The following is a 25,182-nucleotide window of genomic DNA, read 5'->3' as shown; positions in this document are numbered from 1 at the left end:
TCCCAAGGCCCAGGGCAGAAGAGGATGGTAGAGGTATGTCCCAGTACATGGGAGCAGCCCAATTGCCTGATGCACATCTGATGCTGAGGCTTTGTGGTCTCTGTTTCCATAGTCTGCCTTTACATCAACAAGCAAGCCAACGCAGGGCCATACCTGGAAAGGAGGAAGGTGCAGCAGCTCCCTGAGCACTTCGGACCCGAGAGGCCATCTGCAGTCCTGCAGCAAGCTGTGCAAGCATGTATCGACTGTGCCCACCAGCAGAAGCTGGTCTTCTCTCTGGTCAAGCAGGGCTATGGTGGTGAGATGGTGTCAGGTAAGACCCTGGGGCAGATTGTATGAAGAGGGCTATAGGAGTCTCTCTGAAAAGGAAAGTAGCCATACTCAGCTTTGGGGGACAGTGGTTTTGGCTGTGTCCTCCATCTGTTAGGCTCTGGGGATCTTAGGACACTGTGTGCTAGAGGTGTCTCCTAGGGCTTGAGGAAAAGATGCTTCCAGACTTGGTAAGAATACTGGCCATCTGAAGCCTCATCCTTGACTCTTCCCTGTCTCCTAGGCACTATATCCAGCCCAGCAGTAAATCCTATTGCTTTACCTTCAGAATAGATCCAGAATCCAATCACCTTTCACCACTCACAGCAAACCACTCTGGTTCTTTAAAAATCTAATTCAGATCATGCCCCATCTCTCTCTAAAGCCTCCAGTGGCCCCTTCTCACTGAGAGTAAAAGCCCAAGTCCTTACAAGGCGACCCGCCTCTTCAGTCGCCCGGTCATGTCTTTCCCCATCCTTCACTCTGCTTGGGCCACAGTGGCCTCCTTGCTGTTCTTTCTGTATCCTCTGACCTTGCTCCTGACCCAGGTTCCTTTCACATGTTGCTCCATTTTCCTGGGTGCTCTTCCCTTAGATGTCTCCCTGACTTGTTCCCACACTTCCTTCAGGTTTCTTCTCAAATGCTACTTCATCAGCATCCTTTCCTGACCACCCTGTCTAAAATATCAGCCCCTGTCACTCTCCATTTCCTCTTACTTTACTCTGTACTTGTTTTTATAGCACATATCACCATCAGCACACAGGGCAATGGGGAAGGCACATAGCCTTTGCTCCATCTTACAATTTTTTTTTTTTTTTAAACAAGAGCCCTCAAGGTCAGAAAAAAATCCCTTCTCCCATTAGCCCTCCAATTTCAGTCCCAAATGAACATTTTCTGGAGGGAGCAGAAGCAGCCACCATCAAGCAAGAGGGGCAGAATCAGGAGCTCGATCCCCTTCAGAAGTTTGTCTGCAGAGGCTCCTTCTGTATACATAATGGATGCAACACCTGGCGTTAAGCCCTGCAGCCTGGGACCTTCCCAGATGTTTCAACTCCAAGGGACAGCCTGATGCCCTCTCTGGCCATGCATCACTGACATGACCCCCATGTCACCAGGGAAAAGGAGGAAGAGTACTTGGCAATGGGTCAGTGCAGGTGATCCTGTTGGCTAGCTAAGAAAATAGCCAGGCTGTTGCTTCTAACATGGCTGTGTCCCGAAGAACCATAGCAAGGGTATTTTATTTAACTCTAGATCCCCAAGGCTTGGAGGATGGAGAGGGCACCCAGCACAGCTTCCCCAGCTCTGGCTGGTTTTGCTTAGGTAGAATGCCCTCTGAACAGGAAGCTGCCTCTGACTTGCTGGTAATTGATTAAAGTAGAATTTGGCAAGACCCAGGTCATGTGTCTACCCAAGGTGATTTTTAAGAGACTTTGGTAGATGTAAGCAGAAACAGGAGAAAGAAGTAGAGCTCCAAGAGAGGTCAAAAAGAAAGCCCTGCCATCAGGCCCTGCATGAGCCCCTTGGAGGCGCGTTTCCTGGTTTCCACCTGAGATCCAGGTTCTCCATCCAGGGCTTCCCTCCAAGGCTGAAGGCCCTTTTCCTTTCTAAGTAGAATGGCTCAAGACACAGGTGTAGTGCTCAGAGAAAGCACCTCCTTCTGTCCATGCCCACCCCCTTGAGTACATACTGTTCTCACTATGTTCTTTATGGTCCCTGCCCCTCCCCTGGGAGAGCTGACCTCATTTTCCCTGCTTTTCTGCCCAGCCTTCTTTCTATGGCCTCAGGGGCCTTGGCAGTGGGGAGGAGTTCTTCAGTGTCTGGCATCAAAACGAGAGTGGGGCAGAGCCTTGCCAAGTTTCCCTTGGCTGAGGGAATTCCACAAAGGCCTGAGCTGACATGCTGCCTAAGTGTCTTGAAGAGTGCACCAAGCTGCCTCCTCATGCTACCACCACGAGGTGCTAAATGACCAAGTCCTTCATGTTATAGATGATGATGTTGAGGCTCAGCAAAGTAGTTTAGGAAAGGAGGGGGCTCCAGGAGAAATAGTCCAGACTCTCACTCTCCACTTAGAGCCTGATCCTTGAGGCCCTGCTTTCCAAATGTCCCCATGTCACAACACATAGAAAACGGTAAGATTGGTGCTGGCACCATGAGGTCAAGGAATAAAATTGCCCTTGGCTGGAAGAGGCTGTCTGGGCCTCAGACCACTCAGGGATGGAGCAGTATCTTAGTACCCTGTAACCCATTTCCAGCACGCCTGTTTGGATGCTCTGCCTTAGCCACACTCTCCCAGAGGTGTTGTTTTTGTGATCTCATAGATTCCATGTCCTCCTTCAAGTGGTGGAATTTTCCCACTTTGTGATCTCTGAGGCACCCCTGGGAGTGCATGCACAGTGATTTATGGGACAAGCTCTATGCCCCAAGCCCCTCCTGCTGTGGGTTCAGCTTCCATTGCACGGTCTTTTAGGGTATAGGTAATCTCTGATGTATGACAGGGTTCTGTTCCGATGACTCCAGTGTAAGTCAGTTCTGACATAAGTCAAATACCTCATTTTTTTTTTTTTTAGTTTCATCATTACTGCCTTTTATCATCAGTGTCTTTATAAATGCAAACTTATTTGTCTTTGGGGGTTGGAAACATTACATATAAACTTAGAGATATATTTTAATACATATATACATAAAGAAACATTCAAATCATAAAAATTTACCCCAACAATGATGAAGAATTAGATAATGTTGGCATTTTATCAGTTGTAATAACTCCACTTGTGGAAGGTTCTAGATAAACTGAATTAACCCTGGGAATAGGAATGGTGTTTCTAGTCAGAAAATTAGTAAGAATTGTCTGTATAATCCTTTACTTTCTTTCTTCATGTATTTCAGAGTAATATTTCACTGCTACCCGAATCTGCCTACCAACTATAGCAAAGCGATCAGCTTTTGGTTTGATGTTTTCAAGCAACTAAAGTTCTTGATTTAATTTAGAAAAAACTCCAGCTAATCCTTTCACTGTAAAATTTTTTTACAACTTTGCCCCTTCCTCATTATTTTTTCTTCTTTAGCGTTTCTTTACTCTTCAAAATCCATTAAGGCTTGATCTGTCAAGTCCTCTTCTTTGTGATCTATGAGCTGTTCCACATTGGCAATATCAAGTTCTATATTGAGTGTTCTTGCCTTATGGACAGTTTTTCCACTGATCTCTTCCACTGTATTATCCTGATCAAATGCTTGAAATATGTTCACATAACTCAGCAATTTTTTCCATATCCTCTGCATGCATTTTCCTGTAACTTCCTCCCAGGAAGATGTACTAATGATAAAATATACAAAAAAAAAAAAAAAAAAACCTAGAAGGTCATAAGTGCAGTTCATCATAACTGGAATACGTTGTAAGTCAGGGACTACTAGTTGTAACTAGAATACGTGGAGGCAAGTGGCAGTGCCCCCACTAAAAGGGAATTTCCAGAGCTTTCAAGTGGTCAGGACAACCTCCTGACCACTTTGACTGGCTCTCCCAATCAGGGAGTTTTAAAACTGACAGGCAAGTGCCACTTAGAGACCACAAGACCTGGAAAACTACCCCAGGTCCTCCCCTTGATTTTCTCATCTATAACACAGGGTGATAATCTTTTGTTCACTGTTGGGAGCACTGAAGGAGTTAACAACTATGAAAGCTTTTGTCAAACTGTAAAGGGAGATACGAAAGAAAGGGTTCTTTTGAATTCATGTTAGAGTGGGTGTTTCCTTTTGAGTTCTGAAACTAAAACTAGATATGATCATCCCTGCCCCAGCCCCTGCCTCTCCAGCCTTTGGGGGATGTAATAGAAGTGACCAGGCTGCCTGTTAAGTGTTGACACCTGAGTGGCAGAGACTGGGATGGGAAGCAGAACATCCTGTTGGGGTCTCCTGTGTGTCCCCCAGTGCTGGAGCTGGTGTGCAGGCACATGGGCTAGAGGGCTGTGAGAAGAAATGCAGAAAGGAACATGCTCTGGGCTACAGGAAACTGGTGTCTCTCTAGTCTAAATTCTAGCAACCCACTGTGGAGAGGATTTTTTCCTTTTATAAAATTCTCCTTCAGAAGGCAAGAGTGAACCCTGTGGTGCTGGACTAGAGTTGGAGGCATCAATACGAATTCATATTTATTTGAATATATATATATGCAAATAGATATAGTGCGTTAGTACACAGACTAAAGGGGCCCTGGTAGTGCAAACGGTTAAGTGTTCAGCTGCTAACTGGAAGGTTGACAGTTCAAACCCACCCAGCAGCTCCACAGGAGAAAGACCTGGTGATCTGCTTCCGTAAAGATTATAGCCAAGAAAACTCTATGAGGCAGTTCTACTTTATTGTATAGGGTCGCTATGAGTTGAAAATGACCAATGGAACCTAACAGCTACAATGGTATACAGACGTGTTTCTTAGCTCTGCTCACTGAAAGGGCTAAGAACTAGCGACACCCTAGTAGCAATGTGCACACAACAGTGTCCACTTCTAAATGTCACTTTCTATCTAAACACCCCCAAGTGTCTGTCAGTTTGTCGTCCTGTGGGGGCTTGCTTGTTGCTGTGACCCTGGAAGCTATGCCACTGGTATTCAAATACGAGCAGGGTCACCCATGGTGGACAGGATTCAGTTGAGTTTACAGACTAAGAAGACTAGTAAGAAGGACCTGGCAATCTACTTCTGAAAAGATTTAGCCAGTGAAAACTTTATGAATAGCAGCAAAGCATTGTTTGATATAATGTCGGAAGATGAGCCCCCCAGTTTGGAAGGCACTCAAAAGACAACTGGGGAAGAGCTGCCTCTTCAAAGTAGAGTCAACCTTAATGACGTGGATGGAGTCAAGCTTTCGGGACCCTCATTTGCTGATGTGGCACAACTCAAAATAAGAGGAAACAGCTACACACATCCATTAATAGTTGGAACCTGGAATGTACGATGTATGAATCTAGGAAAACCGGAAGTAGTCAAAAATGAAATGGAACATATAAACATTGATATCCTAGGCATTAGTGAGCTGAAATGGACTGATATTGTCCATTTTGAATCAGACAATCAGATGTCCTACTATGCCGGGAACAAAATCTTGAAGAGGAATGGCGTTGCATTCATCATCAAAAAGAACATTTCAAGATCTATCCTGAAGTACAATGATGTCAGTGATAGGATAATATCCATATGCCTACAAGGAAGATCAGTTAATACGACTATTATTCAAATTTATGGATCAACCACTATTATTCAATTTAAGGCCAAAGATGAAGAAATTGAAGATTTTTACCAACTTACTGCAGTCTGAAATTTGATCAAACATGCAATCAGCATGCATTGATAATTACTGGTGATTGGAATGCAAAAGCTGGAAACAAAGAAAAAGGATTGGTAGTTGAAAAATATGGCCTTGGTGATAGAAACAATGCTGCCGATCGCATGACAGAATACTGCAAGACCAACGACTTCTTCATTGTAAATACCTTTTTTCACCAAACATGAACAGTGAATATATACATGGACCTCGCCAGATGGAATACTCAGGAGTGAAATCAACTACATCTGTAGGAAGAGATGATGGAAAAGATCAATATCATCAGAACAAGACCAAGAACCAACCGTGGAACAGACCATTAATTGCTCATATGCAAGTTCAAGTTGAAACTGAAGAAAATTAGAACAAGTCCATGGAGCCAAAGTATGAATTTAGAGGCCGTCTCAAGAATAGATTTGACACATAGAACACTAGTGACGGAAAACCAGACAAGTTGTGAAATGATGTCAAGGACATCATTTGTGAAGAAAGCAAGGCATCATTAAAAAGACAGGAAAGAAAGACATGACCAAAACAGATGTTAGAAGAGACTCTGAAACTTGCTTTTGAACGTCAAGTAACTAAAGAGAAAGGAAGAAATGACGAAGTAAAAGAGTTGAACAGAAGATTTCAAAAGATGGCTTGAGAAGACAAAGTAAAACATTATAGTGATATGTGCAAAGACTTGGAGATAGAAAAACCAAAAGGGAAGAACATGCTCAGCATTTCTCAATATGAAAGAACTGAAGAAAAAATTCAAGCCTCAAGTTGCAATATTGAAGGATTCTATGGGGAAAATATTAAATGATGAAGGGAGCATCAAAAGAAGATGGAAGGAATACACAGAGTCACTATACCGAAAAGAATTGGTCAATGTTCAACCATTGCAGGAGGTAGCAATGAGCAGGAACCAATGGTACTGAAGGAAGAAGTCCAACCTGCACTGAAGGCACTGGTGAAAAACAAGGCTCCAGGAATTGATGGTATACCAATTGAGATGTTTCAACAAATGGATACAGTGCTGGAAGTGCTCACTCATCTATGCCAAGAAATTTGAAAGATAGCTACCTGGCCAATAGACTGGGAGAGATCCATATTTATGCCCATTCCCAAGAAAGGTGATGCCATCAAATGCAGAAATTATTGAACAATATCATTAATATCACACGTAAGTAAAATTTTGCTGAGGGTCGTTCAAAAGCAGCTATAGCAGTGTATCAACAGGGAACTGCCAGAAATTCAGTCCGGATTCAGAAGAGGACATGGAACCAGGAATATCACTGGTGACGTCAGATGGATCCTGGCTGAAAGCAGAAAATACCAGAAAGATGTTTACCTCTGTTTTATTGACTATGCAAATGCATTCGACTGTGTGGATCATAACAAATTATAGATAGCTTTGCAAAGACTGGGAATTCCAGAACACTTAATTGTGCTCATGAGGAATACATACATAGATCAAGAGGCAGTTGTTTGAACAGAACAAGGGGATACTAATTGGTATAAAGTCAGGTAAGGTGTGCATCATGGTTGTATCATTTCACCATACCTATTCAATCTGTGTGCTCAGCAAATAATCCGAGAAGCTGGACTCTATGCAGAAGAACGCAGCATCAGGATTGGAGGTAGACTCGTTAACAACATTCGTTATGCAGATGACACAATGTTTCTTGCTGAAATTGAAGAGGACTTGAAGCACTTACTGATGTAGAGCAAAGACCACAGCCTTTAGTATGGATTACACCTCAACATAAAGAAAACAAAAATCCTCACAACTGGTCCAATAAGCAACATCAAGATAAATGGAGAAAAGACTGAGGTTGTCAAGGATTTCATTTTACTTGGATCCACAATCAACATCCACGAAAGCAGCACTCAAGAAATCAAAAGAAGAATTGCTTGGGCAAATTGGCTGTAAAAGATCTCTTTAAAGTGTGGAAAATCAAAGATGTCATTTTCAAGACTAAGGTGCACCTGACCCAATCCATGGTGTTTTCAATCACTTCATACGCACGCAAAAGCTGAACAATGAATAAGGAAGGCTGAAGAAGAATTGACACCTTTGAATCATGGCATTGGCAAAGAATATTGAATATTCCATGGACTGGCAGAAGAACAAACAAGTCCGTCTTGGAAGAAGTACAACCAGAATGCTCCTTAGAAACAAGGATGGCGAGACTAAGTCTCACATACTTTGGACATGTCAGGAAGGATCAGTCCCTGAGAAGGACATCATGCTTGGTACAGTGTCAGTGGGAAAGAGGAAAGCTCTCAGTGAGATGGATTGACACAGTGGCTGCAACAATAGGCTTAAGCATAACAACGATTGCAAGGATGGCGCAGGTCTGGGCAGTGTTTTGTTCTGTTGTACATAGGGTCGCTATGAGTTGGAACTGACTTGATGGCACCTAACAACAACAATAACATCTAAACACCACTCTTCAGTAATAGGAACCACGGCTCCTTGGAGAAATGGAGGTGCAAAAAAAATTACGGCAGATCATAAGTGACACAGGAGTTAACCCGAGAAAGCTCCCAAGACCGAAGTTGGAACACTTTCAGCAGCAAAATAACTAGCACAGTATTGAATTACTTGCGGTATAAAATATAGTTAAATTTATATTGATATAAACAAATAATTTACTAAATAAATAAATGGGGGAGGGGACTAACCTTCCTTATAGGAGAATTCCAAATAACATGTAGAAGTGGAGCTTAATGCCCCCACCACCTTGGAGTGTGGGCAGGACGTAGTGACTCACCTCCAAAGAATAAAATAGGAGAATACACTGGAGAAACCTGGCAAACACCACCTTGGCAAGAAGGTTAATGTCACCAGTGATAAGTCATGTGGATACCATGTAATCTCCGATATAATGTGACAAGAAAGGCAATTCACCTCTATGGCCTTCTTCCCAAAAACTTATAACCCCAATTTAATCATGAGAAAATTATCAGACAAACTCAAACAACTCAGGGCATTTACAAAATACCTAACTACTACTCTTCAAACCTGTCAGAGTCATGAAAAATAAGAAAAGACCAAGAAACTGACCAAAGGAGACATGATGACTAAATGCAATGTGGTACACTGGATTGGATCCTGGAATAATATATATTAATTCCAGGACATTAGTGAAAACAGAAACAGGACATTAGTGGGGGTGGGGGGGACTGGGGAACCAATCGAAATTAAAAACCAGTTGCCATCAAGTAGATTTAGACTCGTGATGGCCCCGTTGCCATCAAGTAGATTTAGACTCGTGACGGCCCCGTTGCCATCAAGTAGATTTAGACTCATGGCGGCCCCATGTCCGTCAGGTTAGAACCGTGCTCTATAGGGTTTTCAATGGCTGATTTTTTGGAAGCAGATCACCAGGACTTTCTTCTGAGGTACCTCTGGGTGGACTCAAACCTCCAACCTTTTGGTTAACAGCAAAGCACATTAACACCCCAGGACTCCAATTCAAAGAAAGCCTATTAAAAAACAAAACCAGCACAAATGAAACGCTCTTCCCCAGGGCTCACCGACTGGTGGTTTTCTCTAGTGCCCAGCTCTTAGTTGCTGTCTTGGTGGTTTTTCAGTCTCAGCTTCCTTTGATGGAAAACAGCACCTGCGGAGTCTGCCTGTGGTGAACAGCATCGGGTATGTCCTTCGCTTCCTGGCCAAGCTGTGCCGAAGCCTCCTGTGTGATGACCTCTTCAGCCACCAGCCCTTCCCCAGGGGCTCCAGTGCCTCTGAGAAAGCCCAGGAGAACAAGGATGGGAGGACAGAGTCAGGTAGGCTTTGTGCAGCTTCCCCTTGCCAGCAGGGTGGCCCTACTGTCCTGGGTGTCTCTGTCTTCCGGGGCGGGAGCGGCTGCTGCTGAGGGAAAAATCACAGTTCCTTCAAGTTCTTCTGCTGGAGGCCCCTGGGCTTCCAGGGAGCGTTCAGGGCTGGCTAGGATTAAGGGGTCCCTAGATGGTCTTCACCCCGGGCTGCAGTCAGAAAAGGGCACTCAAGCTACTGAGTGCTGACATAGCTTTTAAGCAGTTGCCATCAAGTCAGCCCTGACTCATGGCAACCCCATGTGTGTCAGAGCAGAACTGTGCTTCTTAGGGTTTTCAATGGCTGATTTTTTAGAAGTAGTTCACCATGCTTTTCTTCTAAGGTGCCTCTTGGTGGACTCAAACCTGTAACTTTTCAGTTAGCAGCTGAGCACATTGACTGTTTGCACCACCCAGGGACTCATAGCTTTTAGGCCTATGTTAGAATTTAGGCATGAGACTGCATCACGTACACAGTTAATTCTCAATATTCTTGGTAATTGTGTTCTATAAAGTCCCTGTGAACACTGATTTAACGAATATGGAACCACTCAGGAAACCCTGGTGACGTAGGTGCCAACCAAAGGGTCAGCAGTTCTAATCCGCCAGGCGCTCCTCGGGAACTCTACGGGGAAGTTCTACTGTGTCCTATAGGGTCTCTATGAGTTAGAACTGACTCAGCGACACTGGGTTTTTTGTTTTGGAACCATTCAATGACCTCCCCCTCTGCCCCCCACTCTTCACCTGGACATTCCCGAACGATCACAAAAGCACAACAATTATTGGTATTGGGGCTGTGAATAAATTTTAGCAAGAAGGCGAATTTGCAAATACAGAATCTACAAATAATGAGGATCAAGTCTTTATAATAAGTGATTTCCATATTCTCTTCTAATTGAGACTAAGCTTTTATTCTTCACTGTTGAGTAATTGAAAAACTAGGAAACTAAGGAACAAAAAAATCCCTGAGAAACTAGGGCTAAAGAATGGATTAAGTTATTCCTGCCTGGGAGCCTCATATGCCCACCTGTGTGAATAAAATGTATAATGACAGTGTCAATTGGTACAGGAATTTGACTGGACCATGTGTCAAATATGCCTTGCAGTGGGAGATGGTGTTTCTCTCTTGTTGCTGGATGGAAAATGACCCAGGGGTTGAGCTCCTTTTGAACCACAGCTGCAGAATAGCTTAGGATGGAAAGGTGATCAGTGGGAAGGTCAGCAAAGCCACGTGGGGGAACTCATCACAAAGTTGTCTGCAGAAGCAATTAGATGCTCATAGGAGGGGCTCCCTTCTCCACTTAGCAGCCCTGAGTTTTGGATTTTTGAAGAGTTGAAAGTGACTCCACATCCCCAAGAATGAGCTGAAATTTTACCTTTTTTTCTTTCTCTGGAAGTAGTGCTATTGATATACGAAGAACATATAGGCAGTGAAACTAGAATCCAGTCATTATGTCATTCTGCAGACACTGGCTGCACCCTCCTCTGTTCCAAGCACTGTGTGAGACCCTGTCTTGGGATAAGACAAATAGTTGAGCTTAGGCAAATTTGGGGGGAATAAGATGACCGTTGTGAACAATGAAAAACTGATACAACCACACATATGTGCATAGAGATAGGCTTAGAGCATTTGACAAAAGAATACATATAATAAGAGTGACAGTACCTCAACCTCAGATGGATCCTGGTTGAAAGCAGAGAATGCCGGAAAGATGTTTACCTCTGTTTTATTGACTATGCAAAGGCGTTTGACTCTGTGGATCATAACAAATTTTGGGTAACATTGCAAAGAATTGGAATTCCAGAACACTTAATTTTGTTCATGAAGAATGTGTACATAGACCAAGAGGCAGTAGTTCAGACAGAACAAGGGGATACTGTGTGATTTAAAGTCAGGAAACATATGTGTCAGGGTTGTATCCTTTCACCATACTTATTCGATCTGTATGCTGAGCAGATAATTCAAGAAGCTGGACTATATGAAGAAGAACGCAGCATCAGGATTGGAAGTAGACTCATTAACAACCAGCGTTATGCAGATGACACAACCTTGCTTGCTGAAAGTGAAGAGGACTTGAGGCACTTATTGATGAATATCACTACAGCCTTCGGTATGGATTATACGTCAACAAAAAGAAAACAAAAAACTCTCACAACTGGACCAATAAGCAGCATCATAATAAATGGAGAAAAGATTGAGGTTGTCAAGGATTTTATTTTACTGAGATCCACAATCAACACCCATGGAAGCAGTGGTCAAGAAATCAAAAATGCATTGCATTGGGCAAATATGCTGCAAAAGACCTCTTTAAAGTGTTAAACAGCAAAGATGTCACCTTGAAGACTAAGGTGCACCTGACCCAAGCCATGGTGTTTTCAATCACCTTATAAGCATGCAACAGCAGGACAATGAATAAGGAAGACCGAAGAAAAATTAACACCTTTGAGCTGTGGTGTTGGCAAAGAATATTGAATATATCATGGACTGCCAAAAGAAAGAACAAATCTGTCTTGGAAGAAGCACAGCCAGAAAGCTCCTTAGAAGCAAGGATGACGAGACTAAGTCTCATATACTTTGGACATGCTATCAGGAGGGATCAGTCCCTAGAAAAGACATCATGCTTGGTAAAGTAGAGACAGAGTAGAACTGCCCCATTCAGTTTCCAAGGAGCTCTTGGTGGATTCGAACTGCTGACCTTTTTGTTAGCAGCCATAGCTCTTAACCACTACGCTACCAGCGTTTCCTGGTAAAGTAGAGGGTCCGGAAAAAAGAGGAAGGCCGTCAACGAAATGGATTGACACAGTGGCTACAACGATGTGCTCAAGCTAACAATGATTTTGGGAATGGTGCAAGATCAGGCAGTGTTTCATTCTGTTGTACATAGAGTCACTATGAGTAGGGACCGACTCAACAGCACCTAACAACAACAACAGCATTCCTCAAGGAGCCCTGGTGGCACAGTGGTTAAAGCACTCCACTGCTAAGCAAGAGGTCGGCAGTTCAAAACCACCAGCAGCTCCACAGGATAAAGATGTGACAGTCTGCTTCTGTAAAGATTTACAGCCCTGGAAGCCCTATGGGGCTGTTCTACTCTCTGACTCGGAATCAGCTTGGTGGCAGTGGGTTCTTATGTCACACCCAGGAGAACAGCAGTGAAGGATAAAGTTAGATTCTTAGTGTAGATTCTTTTTTTGTATATTCTTTCAGGTACTATCAAGGACCTTGCCTGCAATTTTACTTTAGTCTCTCTGAGACCTGGGAAATTGGAATAAATCTGGCCTTTACAAAGGCAAGTCCCTAATTAAATAGGGTGGGTCTGAGCAAATGCTATATACTTGTTTTTCTTGATATCTCTACGTATGTGAGCTTGGAAAAGCCTTTTAGTCTCGTGGTTGGTGTCCTCTTGTTAGGGCCATTAAGGGAACTCTGGAAACTTGTAGGAGTAGGAACAAGATGTCCTGTTTGGTCCCTTCCAGGCTGAGAGCCACAGACTGGAAGTGGCTGAGGATAGACCTGGGCAGCAGCGAGGGGCCTCCCAGCATGGAGGTGAGGGCACCAAGACAAAGTATCTCACATAAAAAGCAAGTTCTCTCTTCCTTTGGAGCAGAGAAATGGGTTCTTCCAAATCTCTTCCGTAAATCTTTGAAATATAAACTCTCTCTCCAAATGGTCCTTTTTCTGTATCTAGGGAAAACCAGCCTCAGGCCTGTCCAGCTGCCTGAGTGCTTTAGGAGAACGGAGGCAGGAAGATGGATGTGATAATATTTATGGCTCAGGTGGGAGGCATGAGATGATTAAAAAAAAAAAAATGGGGAAAATTTCACCTTTGAGTGTTTAGAAAAAAAGTCTCAATTAAAAATGAGCTTTAGCCTGATGTTTCTCAGACTTTAATGTGCAAACGAACCACCTGGGGGACCTTGTTAAAATGCAGATTCTGATCCAGGAGCCCTGGGGTGCGGCCTGAGATTTTGCATTTCTAACAAGCTCTCCCAGGGATGCTGATGATGCTGGTCCAGGAGCCACATTTTCAATGGCAAAGTGTGGGCAGGCAGAGTCCTGCTCATAGAGGGCAATTTACGTCAGGTTTTCAGTAAAATAAGTGATCTGATGGTTCCTCCTCCTGTACACATTTTGCCCCTGAGTATGTTCCAGGGTCCAGCATCAAGGAGAGGTGTCCTGGGCTGGAGAAGAGAGAGGCATGAGAGAGGCAGAATGGTTGGGGCTAGGTGGCACATGTGCAAACCCCCATGAGAAAGGGGAGGTTTGCAGCTCCACAGAAGAAGCAAAAGAAAGGAAGAGATTTTCAGAGAGTGGCTAGCAACCACCTGCAGCAGTGTCTCTGGAGCTCTTTAAGTCTTCCCCAAGTTCATCTGCTCTCCCCACAAAATTTTCTCTGTAGAGCTACATAGCCACAATGGCATTTAATTCTGCCCTATATTGCAGGAATCTGGGTACAGATGTTATCCCCTGCTAGAAAGCCCTGGGGTCAGGACCATGCAGCCCGCAACAGAGCCTGAAACATAACAAGTACTCAATCAATATTTACTGTGTTGGACCCTATGCAACATAACAGCACAAATTGTCTGCTTACCAAGAGTAGGTGATCTTTTTTGGAAACCACAAACATGATAGCTAAACTCTTCTACGAGATCTAATTTAGTAGCCGGTTTCCTGCCTTTTGAAGGTTTAGCATGATGGGAACAAATTGTTTACTTTTTGTTATCTTCTCTGATACATGGATGGTAGGGGATGAGGAGGGGCGTTTTTTCTTGAGTATTGATTTTTTTTTTTTAACCTCCCTTGGCTGGTGGTCTTTGAGACAGGCACTAGAAAACTATAGGAGTGTTCCATTACAGTCGAACATGTACACTCAACATTTAGAAATTAAATCTGCTTCCTTGTTGAACTACAAATTTGTCTAATGTAATATTATAGCTCTACAGAGAATGGCTATACAGAGAATGTCTATCTTTGCAAGAGATTATTTAATAGGGTGTATCAAGTGGCATGAGTTTCATTACATAGACCCATCCATTCAGCCAGTCAGCAAACTTTTCTTGAGCTCCCACTATCTGTAAAGCACTAAGGTGCACAGAGATGAGGCTGCCCATTCAGAACCACACAGAAAGGCAGCAGTGGGGAGGAAACTGAGCCGTAGTCTTATCATCCCTGGTGCTTTGCTTTTCCTCCTAGGTCCTGCTGTTGATGGGGTCCTATTACCCAACACTTGCTGCGTAGGGTGTGAATTCCTATTTCCTGACTCAGAAGGCTGACTGAATAAAATGGGTGTTCACTAGTCACCTTTGGCACACCTGTACCACTTCTTCTAGCAAAGACGCAAAGGAACAAAACAGATCCCAGCCTCCCATTTAGCAAAATTGAAGAGGAAACTTCAAGCAGTTTCATTCTCTTTTCTCCTTCTGGGTTTCCTATCTTTACCCCAAGGAGCACTGAGTCTCTAATTGTGGGGTTTCCTTCTCCTTTGGCTACATCAATGTTGGGTGACATCCATAGGGCATGCAAAGCCCATCAACCCTGGCCACTAGGAAAATTTTCTCATCTCTACAAAACCCCACAAAGTAGCCTACTCCACTAGGCATTGAGCATAGTTTGACCTTGTATTTTAAATAACGTAAGAAATGGAATGATGGAGGAGAAAAAAGACATGAAGGAAGGCATGCTACTCTAGACTCCCTAGTAGCTGGTTGTCTCCCAGTGCAGCCTCATGATGGGGATATTGCAGTACCATGCTTGTCTCATCACAGACATGGAGTACATGAAATGGCCATCTGATTCTCCAGTGGAGCATGGTCATTTGGAAGGAGAAAAAATACCAGTGGAAACCTCAGGTCTTCAGAATCCTGGTAGGAAATTTTGATGGAAAGGTCAGAGAAGGTATTCCACAAATTCTGTAGCAAATGCAGAAACCCTTATAGATTTTCAGACAGGCAGGGCCAGTGGAAGCCTAGCTAGAACTCTTACAGAATGGAAGGACTGTTGTCAAATTTTCAATCCTATTTCTGCCCGTATGCCAACCTAAGCTCATTTTGTTTTTGTTATTTTTGTTAGCTACTGTTGAGTCAGTTCGCAACTCAGGGCAATCCCATGCACAATGGAACAAAATGCTGTCTGGTCCTGTGTCATTCCGATGATCAGTTGTGGACTGGACTGTTGTGATCCATGGGGTTTTTATTGGCTAATTTTCAGAAATAGATCTTCAGGCCTTTCTTCCTAGTCTGTCTTAGCCTGGAAGCTCCACTAAAACCTGTTCAGCATCAAAGCAGCACACAAGCCTCCACACTGACAGATGAGTGGTAGTTGGGCATGAGGTACATGGGCCAGGAATTGAACCTGGGTCTCCCACATGAGAGGCAAGAATTCTACCACTGAACCCCCACTGCCTCATAAGTTCATTTAGGAAAAGTTATTGTATTTTCAATTATTTATATTTGTACATAGTTTTAAGCATTGGACTAAAAGGGGAAAAATAATTTCTTTTTTTTTTTAAAAAAAGGGCCTCTAGAGGAAAACCTGGGATTTATAGAATTTAAAATACATTTTACAATGTTCAGTAATTTGTTGGATCCCTTTGCATCATAAGACTTAGGTTCTCTTTTGGGTTCTATAAGTGTTGAGAAAACACATGATAGGTACTCAATAACTATTGATTAAATAAACGAATGAACGCTCCGATGAAGTTATTTTAGCCTCCTAAGGTACTTCAAATACAGAATAAATAGTATAATATTGAATTATATAGACTAATTTGATGCTATTTTAATAGGAAATATCTATTCAAAGAAAGCAGAAGAAATTAAGATAACACTCTTCTTGTCCAAGATGACAGGTAAAATCATTTTGTGGATCAAATATACCAACGCCAAGACTTGAGGAACAGAATTGTGATGATGGCAGACCCACAGTAGGCTTTCTACTGTTTCTGAGAGCTCCTTTTACAAGAGAGTGTGGAGGAGAAAAAGATCCTCTAAAAAAAAAAAGAAGAAGAAGAGGCAGGGAGGAAGGCCATATGGATCCTTCTTCCTATAAAGCTAGCCTCCGGAATTCTCTGAAAGGCACTGCTACTCCAACCCCTTACCCTCTCCGCAAATAAAAAATGTACCGGCAATCTGCTCTTTTGTCCCAAGAGGCTAACTGTCCTTCAGTGATACCCTCATACTTCATGTTAGAGCTGGCCAGATGATGCTGGGGACTCCTGGGCTCTCTGCCCATCAGTTATGCTTGGGTCACCTGCAGAAGGCCTTCTGTGTCTCTGGTGAGCCTGCCCAAAGGAGCTCCTGCCTCTCTGACGGAAGAGTAGGTCTAGGGGATGGACCAGACATCTAGATAAAACTAAGGGGATGGTAACCAAGCTCTTAGATTTATAAATCAGAACACATGGCCCCTGTGTAAGAGCACAATGACAAATGAAAACAAAAGGACTGAGTATGTAAGAAGTAGCGATTTCAAAACCTTCAGAACCCACAGTGGCTGTATTGGAGATTCGGAAGGCCTGAGCCCCTCTGGAGGGCCCTAAACTACTATCTGCAGGTTATCGACACCAGTATTTCCTGGCTGAGAATCAGAACAAGGGTTCAAATGGCAAACCATGCCACATTGAATTGAAGCTTCAACAGAACAAAATAAAAACAAACTTTCTGGCAGAGAACTGGACAGAGAATTCCCAGATATATCCTATCTGCCAGTGAATTAATAATTACAACTTTCAATGTTGATGTGCAAAGCCAAGAGGGATAAAACAAATCTCTTTTTTTCTCATATGTATTAGTTATTCATTGTTGTGTAACAAATTACCCCAAAACTTAGTGGCTTAAAATCAACATTTGTTATCTCACAGTTTCTGTGGGTTAGGAATCCAAGTGCAGCTTGCCTGGGTTCCCTGGCTCTGGGTCTGTCACAAGGCTACCAGCAGCTCAAAGGCTCCACTGGGGAAGGATCCACTTCTTGGTTCATTTTTGTGGTTGTTGGCAGGATTCAGTTCCTCACAGGCTCTTGGGTTGAGCCTTAGTTCCCCACGAGCTGTTGGTTCCTTGCCAAGTGGCCTCTTGAGAGACTATCTCCCAACATGGCAACTTGCTTCACCAGAGTGAGCAAGCGAGCAAGCAAGAGAGAATATCAGCACGAGAGAGAGAGAGAGAGTGCTTGAAAGATAGAAGCCACAGTCCTTTGTAACCTAATCACAGCAATGACACCCCATCACTTCTGCTGCGTTCTATTTATTAGAGGATTTTCTGGGTGGTGAAAATGGTTAACACACTTGGCTGTTAACCAGAAGTTTGAAAGTTCGAGTCCACCCAGAGGCGTGTGGAAAGAAAGGCCTGATGATCTACTTCTAAAAAACCAGCCATTGAAAACCTTAATGGAGGAGTCCTACTCTGAACTGACTCAATGGCAACTGTTTTTTTTAATTCATTAGAATTGAGTCAGTAGGTCCAGTCCACACTCAGGGAGAGGGGATTACATAAGGACATGGATACCAGGAGGCAAGATCTTATCTCTCTCTATGAGATAGAGCTACCTCAGAAACTGCCTATTACATTATCTCCTCATGTAGGTAAAAACAAAGCTCTTTGCCTTTCTGCATAAGAATTTGACCTTAAGTTAACTTTCTCTGTTCCCTTTACTCTCTTGTAACCTGATAACAGTGCAATGTCAATTATGTTACTAAGCAATGTTGTTTATGATAACAAGAAAACCGATTGGTGAATTGCACCTGGTCTGGGAGGAGCTGTATACGAACTATAAACATCTAATAGAGACCTCACAGTTCTGGGCTTCCTTGAGTGCAGTGACTCTTGTAAAAGATCAGATCCCTTGCAGGGACTCTAGAAGCTATGTCTAGGCGATTGTTACAAGAGATTTTGACTCCCGTGGGACATAAAGCTTCTAAGCCAGAGCAAATCCCACACCATTCCAATATGAATTATGAATCTTAGCTCCTTGCATTTCATGCATTGCCTGAGTCCATAAAGAATCCTCGATGGCTGTGTGGACTGCTGCCTGGTCTGCTACAAGGATAGGAAACTGATCCACATCCCATATCCTTCTAGGTTAACCTGATGCCAAACATAGCCTGTGGTTGTCTTATGAGTCAGAATATTTAGCAGAGGCTAAGAAGAAGAACCTGGTGGACCTTGCCCCTCATCTTGGGATTTGGTCCTGATTTTTAGTGCCGTTCTGTGAGGATACCAATGAGGTGGCAGCGAACCACAGCAACGGCAACCCCAGGAACCCAGGCAGGCCCTGAATCTCCTTCCACTCGCAGTCTGGGGGTGCTCTTCAGATGCCATCTCCTCAGCCTTCCCTAACAATGAAGACTAGCTGCTTGGCCCTATTTCTGGGTGCCACCTCTAGCTGCTCTGGGTTCATATAAACCAAAGCTACCAGTCATAGCATCTCTTGCCTTGGTATGTAAATGGTTGGCTGGGTACTAAGTGACTGGGTTCTGGCTATTTTCTGGCTTTCTAGGAGTCAGATGTACGGAGGTGGCTGGAGGTGGTCTGGAAAGGCAGAAATATGATTGATGGCACTGATCTGGAATCACTGGCACAAGTGGGTATATATGAGGGTATCTGAAAGCCCCTGTGAGGGAACTGACCTGTCTGTATCCTGGTTGAGACTGGTGCCTGGCACACAGCAGGTGCTCAATACGTATGTAGTGATAGGTGAATGGATCAGAGGGAGGGTGTTCTGTATGATCTGTCTGCATATGTCTGCAATTAGCTGGGTGGATTTGATGTCTTTTCTTTTGAGGAGAATAAAAATTGAAAAGCAAAAGCAAGTTATATCCTGAAAACCAGTTCTCAAACTTAGAGCGTAAACCTCAGAAAGGATGAGCTGGGGCAGAGTGGGGATCAGGGTGGCTGAAACAGGACAGGTGGCCCTACAGGAATGAACATCCAATGGAGCTTTGTTTGACTTGCCTGTTGATGAGGGGCTCCTCGGGGTGAACCCCTTCACTATTCTCTATTTCTGTTCCCCCCAAAATGGAGACCATATTCTCCTGTAATTCTGTCCTACCAGACTTTTCTGAACTACAAGAAGTCCCATATATAAAATTCCCACCTTAAAAAATAAATAAGTGAAAGGATGGTTAGTTATTATTCAAAAGGGTTTCATCACTTTCTAAAGAATGTTGCACAGGTTTAGCACATGCTTTAAAGAAGAAACTCCCATTTCTCGAAGAGGATACAATTTATTTTTTACATGCATTCTCAGCTTAAATTGGAACGGACCTGTAATGCCTAGAAAGCACCATGAAATTTTCCCAACGTTGTGATGTCCATTTTGAACTGAAATTTACAAGGTGTCCCCTTGTCCAGAGACTCCTGATTAAGGACTTCTTTTAATTCCCCCAAAGACCAAAGAGTGTGGGGGCTGTTGAGGAAACCGCCATGGCTGCCAGAGGTGCCCCTTACCTTCACCTTCCCCCACCTTTTGGGAGTTCCCTTAAGCCTTGGGCAGAGGCTTAGCAAAGTGGCAAGATCCTATGCAAGGTGGTTACGGAACTTTCTCTCCCCTTGAGACTGAAAGGGCACTCATTGTTCCAAACAGCTGACTTTGGTCAAAATCATCTTTGGTCAAAATTTCCAAAGAAAGGAATCAATCCATAGCCTTACAACAAAGCCTTAGGCAAACTAGAAACGTCAGAGAGGGCTAAGGAAGTCTGAGTGTCAGGCATTAAAATTATGGTTGGTTTCTGTGCATCTCATTAGGGGAGAAAAAATATAAATGTAAAATGTCCAGAAGGGAGTCATAAGATCAATTCTAAGGGCTGAATCGTCTGAACTGTAGCGACAGGCTTAAAGAGAAAATCTATACTGGCCAGACAACAAGTTAATGGAAAATTTAATTGAGGTGAATGAAATGCTAAACTTCGTAGGTGGTGTGGCCTGGTGCCCTTTGAACCAGGAAGGCTGGGACAAGAGGCCACAGGGGGCTCTAAGGGAAAATGTGATGAGCTTATCTGAGCAAGAACAAGGGGCGGGACCTAGCTTGAGAAAAGAGAAGTCTGCAAACCTCCACAAGAGCCTCCTGGCAAGGCTGTGCTGAAGGGCAAGGAGGAAATCTGCTGGTTTCTACCACCAGAGACGTCCCTTAGATGTCCGAGGCAGAAGATCCTCCCTGACTTCCAGAGCACTGAGCACGTACTGGCACCTGGCGTTCACCTGAGAGGAGCGTGCGTGAGGGCTGCCTGGTGGCAGAGACACAGCCACCCAAGGTAGGATGCAATAATGCATCTGTGTCCTGGGCTTGAAACGGAGAGGCACAACTGTTTAACTGACTGGGTACCTGCTGTCGCTTCCTGGGGTCTTTCTCTCCTGCCCCTCTTCCTCTTTCTGCTTCTCTCCTTGCAGATGTCTTTTTCTACACTCCTGGGCTTCCTGGCTGTGCTCTCTTGGAGGTGGCATCTGGTTAAACATCAGGTAAAGATTACAGCCAAGAAAATCTTACGGGGCAGTTCTACTCTGTCACATGGGGTCGCTATGAGTTGGAATCGACTCATTTGTACCCAACAACAGTAGTTATTCCACAGCTATTTCAGTCTGCAGTGCTATCAGGGCGACTGTATTACTGTACTTCCTTTTCACAGCTTGGCTCAGGGTAGGGATTTGTGGTGCTTCTGGCTTTTAAGCAGTTGAGCTGAGCTGTTCACACGTGGGGTGCTCTGGACACTGATCCAGTGGTTTGACCTTCTAGCAGTCTGGGCAGAGTCGAGTGGCCTGCTGGGCCACGCAGACCTGCTAAGAGTCAGGCAATCTTTCTGGAGAAAGGCAATGTCTCCCAGCCTGGGGTGAGGTGGCTGCAATGATTATTGAAAGGGCTCACCCTTGCCATTGCTCCACCAATTGGGAAGTTACGACTGATGAAGGGAAATAAATTGGAGAGTGGAGGACCATGTGTGTGCGTGTGAGAGAAAGAATAGTGTCTGAGGCTCTGAGGTTAGAGGCTATTATGACATGACTAGGTATTACATGAGAATAAATTTGCAGATGGTGGTATTGGTATATTTTAGGGCTTCGTTTTGTCCTAAAATCCAAGTGCCAGTTTCATTATTTTAGTAAAAATAAATAGTGCAAGCACACTTAACTGCAAGCAGTGGGCCTTGTGTCCTGAATTCTGAGCAGGGGTCAACCCAAACTTGAGCTGAAGCTTGCTTGGGAGTGCCTGTAGTTTTCTACACACGGGCCCCTTTTCCCTGTCTGCTGCTTTCGCTGCTTTGGAACTTTCTCTTTCTCTTTCTGGCTCTTGGCTTTCCTCTTTTTGCCCTTCTTCCTCTTCCTGCTTTTCTCTTTGGAGGTTCTCTGTGTTCTAGGCGTTCAGGCACGACTCTCAGGGGCTGTGTCAGGAAAAATGGGTTGCTCCAGGCAAACTGAAAGCCAAGGATGCAGGGATGTTCCCAGAAGGCCTTGGTGGGGTGAGGGAGGGAGGAGGGAGAACTCAGACCCCTGGGGCTTTGTTCCCCAAACAGGGAGGCTTAGACATGGGTAGGATTCATAGGCAAACAGGTGTCCCTTGAGGCTGAGTGGACTGGAACGCTTTTCGAGTGTTCTTTGTCCTCACTAATAGGCAGGCTTTGTACACAGCGGTTGAGGGAAACTGTCATCCACAACCAGGTTAGCAGTGGTAAGAAAGGAACGCCACGCTCTGTTGAAAGTTCCCAAGACGCTAAACCCTGAAAATGTGGCAGGCTTCTTTGAATGTGCCATCTGCACATTTATCTTTCTGTTTAAACGTGCTCTTGTGGTTGTACAACAAGCAGATTATTCTTTTTTCTGGACTAATGATTTACAAGTGGCATCATTAGTCCCTTGGATGAGGCAAGGGGTTATAGAAGAGAATGGAATAAAAAGCCTCTCTTTTTTTACTTGTCTTAGCTGACATTCTCCGTGGCAATTAAATGTTTAGAGAGAGGCTGGGTTGGATCTTCTTGTTTAATGAGAGGTGCCAGGCTGACAAAACAGCATATTTTCAAATGAGAAAGAGCTTTCTAAGGATCTAGGAGAAAATGACCGTGAATGTCTTAACCTGTCAGCCCTGTTGGTTGCTACTAGCCTGCGTGTGTGGGAGTTGTATCTTCACAGGGCTATGGTGCTAGACCATCTCAGGTCTGCTGGCCCCATCTGGTGTTCACTCACCAAACCAACCCAAACCAATCCTGGTGCGGTTGAGTAGATTCTGACTCATAGCCACCCTATAGACAGAGTTGAACTGCCCCATAGGGCTTCCAAGGAGCAGCTGGCAGATTCTAACTGCCAGCCTTTTGGTTAGCAGCCGTAGTTCTTAACCACTTTGCCACCAGGGCTCTTATTCCTTACCAGTCACAAATCTGCTTGGAAAATGTAGTTCTCCAAGTACAGATTTGGCCCTTTCTTTCTTTTTTTTTTTTTTTAAATCAACTTTAAGCAGTGGATTTAGGTAACAACAATTCATGTATCAAGGTACAACTAATTCTTAAGCAACTGGAAGTTCCGAATACCTGTAGTTCATCTGCTTGTATGTTGGCTGGCTTAATGTTTTTGAATAGCATCCCAGTTGCTGTCAAGTCATTCCAACTCATGACAACTCCACACGTGTCAGAGTAGAACTGTACGCCATTGGAATTTCAATACCTGGTTTTTTGGAAGTAGATCACCAGGACGTTCTTCTGCGGCACTGCTGCGTAAATGTGAACCTCCAATCTTTCAGTTGTCAGCTGAACATGTTAACTGTTTATACCATCCAGGGACTTTGAATAATGTAAAGGATATTTATCTAGTACTCCCCACCCCCTTTTTTTTAAACTAAAGCAAAAGGAGTTGGGGTTAGATGTGAGAGAGAACTTACAGGCAGTGAGATTTGTGGCACAATGGCCTAACTGTGAGGGCATTGTAAAATCTCTTTAGGAAAGGTTTTAAGTAAGAGGATCAATTATCTACCTAGGGTTCCTCTCTAGAAAGCACCCGGCCTGACAGGAGGGGTTGGGGCTAGCTCAGTACTCTCCAAATACTAATGTACCACCTTCACGATTTTTGCTATGTCTGAGTAACACCTATAGAACTGTTTACTCGTAATATTCCTTTAAATGAATTTATTTCTTTTAACTTTAGGTTCATCTTAAGCAATGATGTTGTATCAGCAAAACCATGGGTTGATGTGCTACTGATAATGTATTGCATGTAAATTAAAACACATGACTATTAACATAAAATAACGTTCACTCATGTACCACCTGAAGTCATCCCATGTACCAACCATTAGACGCACTTAGCACTTCGGGAAATGCTGGACTGGGTGCTTGTGAAGGTCCTTTTCAGTCCTGTGGTTATATACCGATGGCCATCATTATGAGTCACTTTCACGCTCAGTTATGTGTTAGGTGTCGTCAACCCTCGTTATAAAGATGAGGGAAAGGCTGTTTTAATTGGGGCTGAACAGGTCTGTATTGTCATTTCAGAAAGCCAGCATGGCATGTGCACTTGAATATGCTGTTCACCAACAGTCTTCCCAGGACCCGCTGGCTGCGCAAAGCTGTGTCTGTCTGGGTGGCTTGGCGATTAGTCTCCATGGTTGTCAACCTAGGCTGACTTCAGAATCACTGCCTCATCCTTTGCTGGCTGGAGAGCCATTGCTTGATGATCTCTGAAGTCGGTTTTATTTCCTGATTAATTCATTTGGATTGTAGCCCAGAGGCTGGCTTTTATTATCTTTGATCTCACCTGTGGTTGTCAGCAGTTTTTAAACCAGTAATGTGCTTGCTCCCTTGCTCCCCATTTCCACACTTCATCATAAAAGAATGATCTTTCATCTGCATTTGTATTTTTCAACTATAGTGCAGACCGGTAAACTATCTCCATTCTCTACTTTAAACTATCGGAATTACATAGGCATATTTAACTTAGATTTACAATATTTAATAAACAGGATAAATAGTTTAGTTACATTTCGTCATTGTTTATCACAAACCCAGATTAAGAATTTATGTCTCCCCATTTATACCATGAATTTTAATGCATGTTCTGTGCAGTGACGGTCTTCTCGCTGCACTGGCTGAAACGTTTACTCGGTAAATATTTATTGAGTGCCTGCTTCCTCTATGCCAACCACCGTGCTAGACCATGTGTAGATTCCTCACATACGCCCAAGTGCCTGCCATTTGGGGTACCCAAAGGTCTGGTATCTCAGACTGTGAGTACTTTCCAAGAAAGGCAATGTAACGGCAGCCTTACTACTTCACTGGCTTAGAATTGTGCTGGTCCACAGTAGATGCAGGTAAGTATTAGCTTTCTTCTCCCTCATTCCATTCAGGAGGCAGCCTAGACTAGAGCTCCATAAAAACCAAAAGCCGTTGCTGTTGAGTCAATTCTGACTCATAGCAACCCTATGGGACAGAGTAGAACCGCCCCATAGAATTTCCAAGGAGCACCTGGTGGATTCAAACTGGCGACCTTTTTTGGTTAGCAGCCATAGCACCAGGGTTTCCAGAGCTCCTAGCCAGTTCCTATTTAGGCTCTTCCTACTGATGCCTTCTGTCCCAGAGAGGAGAGATGGGCAGTAGAGGCCTATCAAGGCAAAGGTGTAGCATTCCAGGTGCCTGGAGACATCTTGCAGCCCTGCACTGGCCACAGGGCATGTGGCATGGAGTGGGCACACCCTTAGGATGCTCAGTTTACTGTGTCCTTGTGGCCAGAGTAATGTTTGTTAGATCTGACTATACAAAACTCTCGAGAATGTGTTCACAACCCCCAGCCTGAAAAAA

The 25,182-nt window shown here is 43.9% G+C and overlaps 1 protein-coding gene across 12 annotated transcripts in view; it reads left to right on the top strand.

Annotated features, from left to right (window-relative positions):
* The window catches only part of SCML4 (Scm polycomb group protein like 4), a 153,970-nt gene that overhangs the window by 105,683 nt on the left and 23,105 nt on the right, over positions 1 to 25,182 (top strand). For 10 of the 12 annotated variants that reach the window (XR_010322550.1, XR_010322551.1, XM_023543052.2 and 7 more), the window contains 2 exons: positions 113 to 313; positions 9,203 to 9,397. Coding sequence is in view for 9 of the 12 variants with exons in the window: in XM_023543052.2 (XP_023398820.2) it covers positions 113 to 313; positions 9,203 to 9,397 (396 nt within the window). In the remaining 3 variants the exon portion in view is untranslated. Of the gene's footprint in view, positions 1 to 112; positions 314 to 9,202; positions 9,398 to 15,995; positions 20,665 to 25,182 lie in introns of those variants that run through there. The other 2 variants (XM_064289478.1, XM_023543072.2) reach the window with 2 other exon arrangements.

Source organism: Loxodonta africana, chromosome 1 (assembly GCF_030014295.1).
Source record: "Loxodonta africana isolate mLoxAfr1 chromosome 1, mLoxAfr1.hap2, whole genome shotgun sequence".
NCBI classification, from domain to species: Eukaryota; Metazoa; Chordata; class Mammalia; order Proboscidea; family Elephantidae; genus Loxodonta; species Loxodonta africana.
The sequence above is the reverse complement of the archived record's forward strand: the minus strand, read 5'-3'. Positions and strand labels throughout refer to the sequence as shown.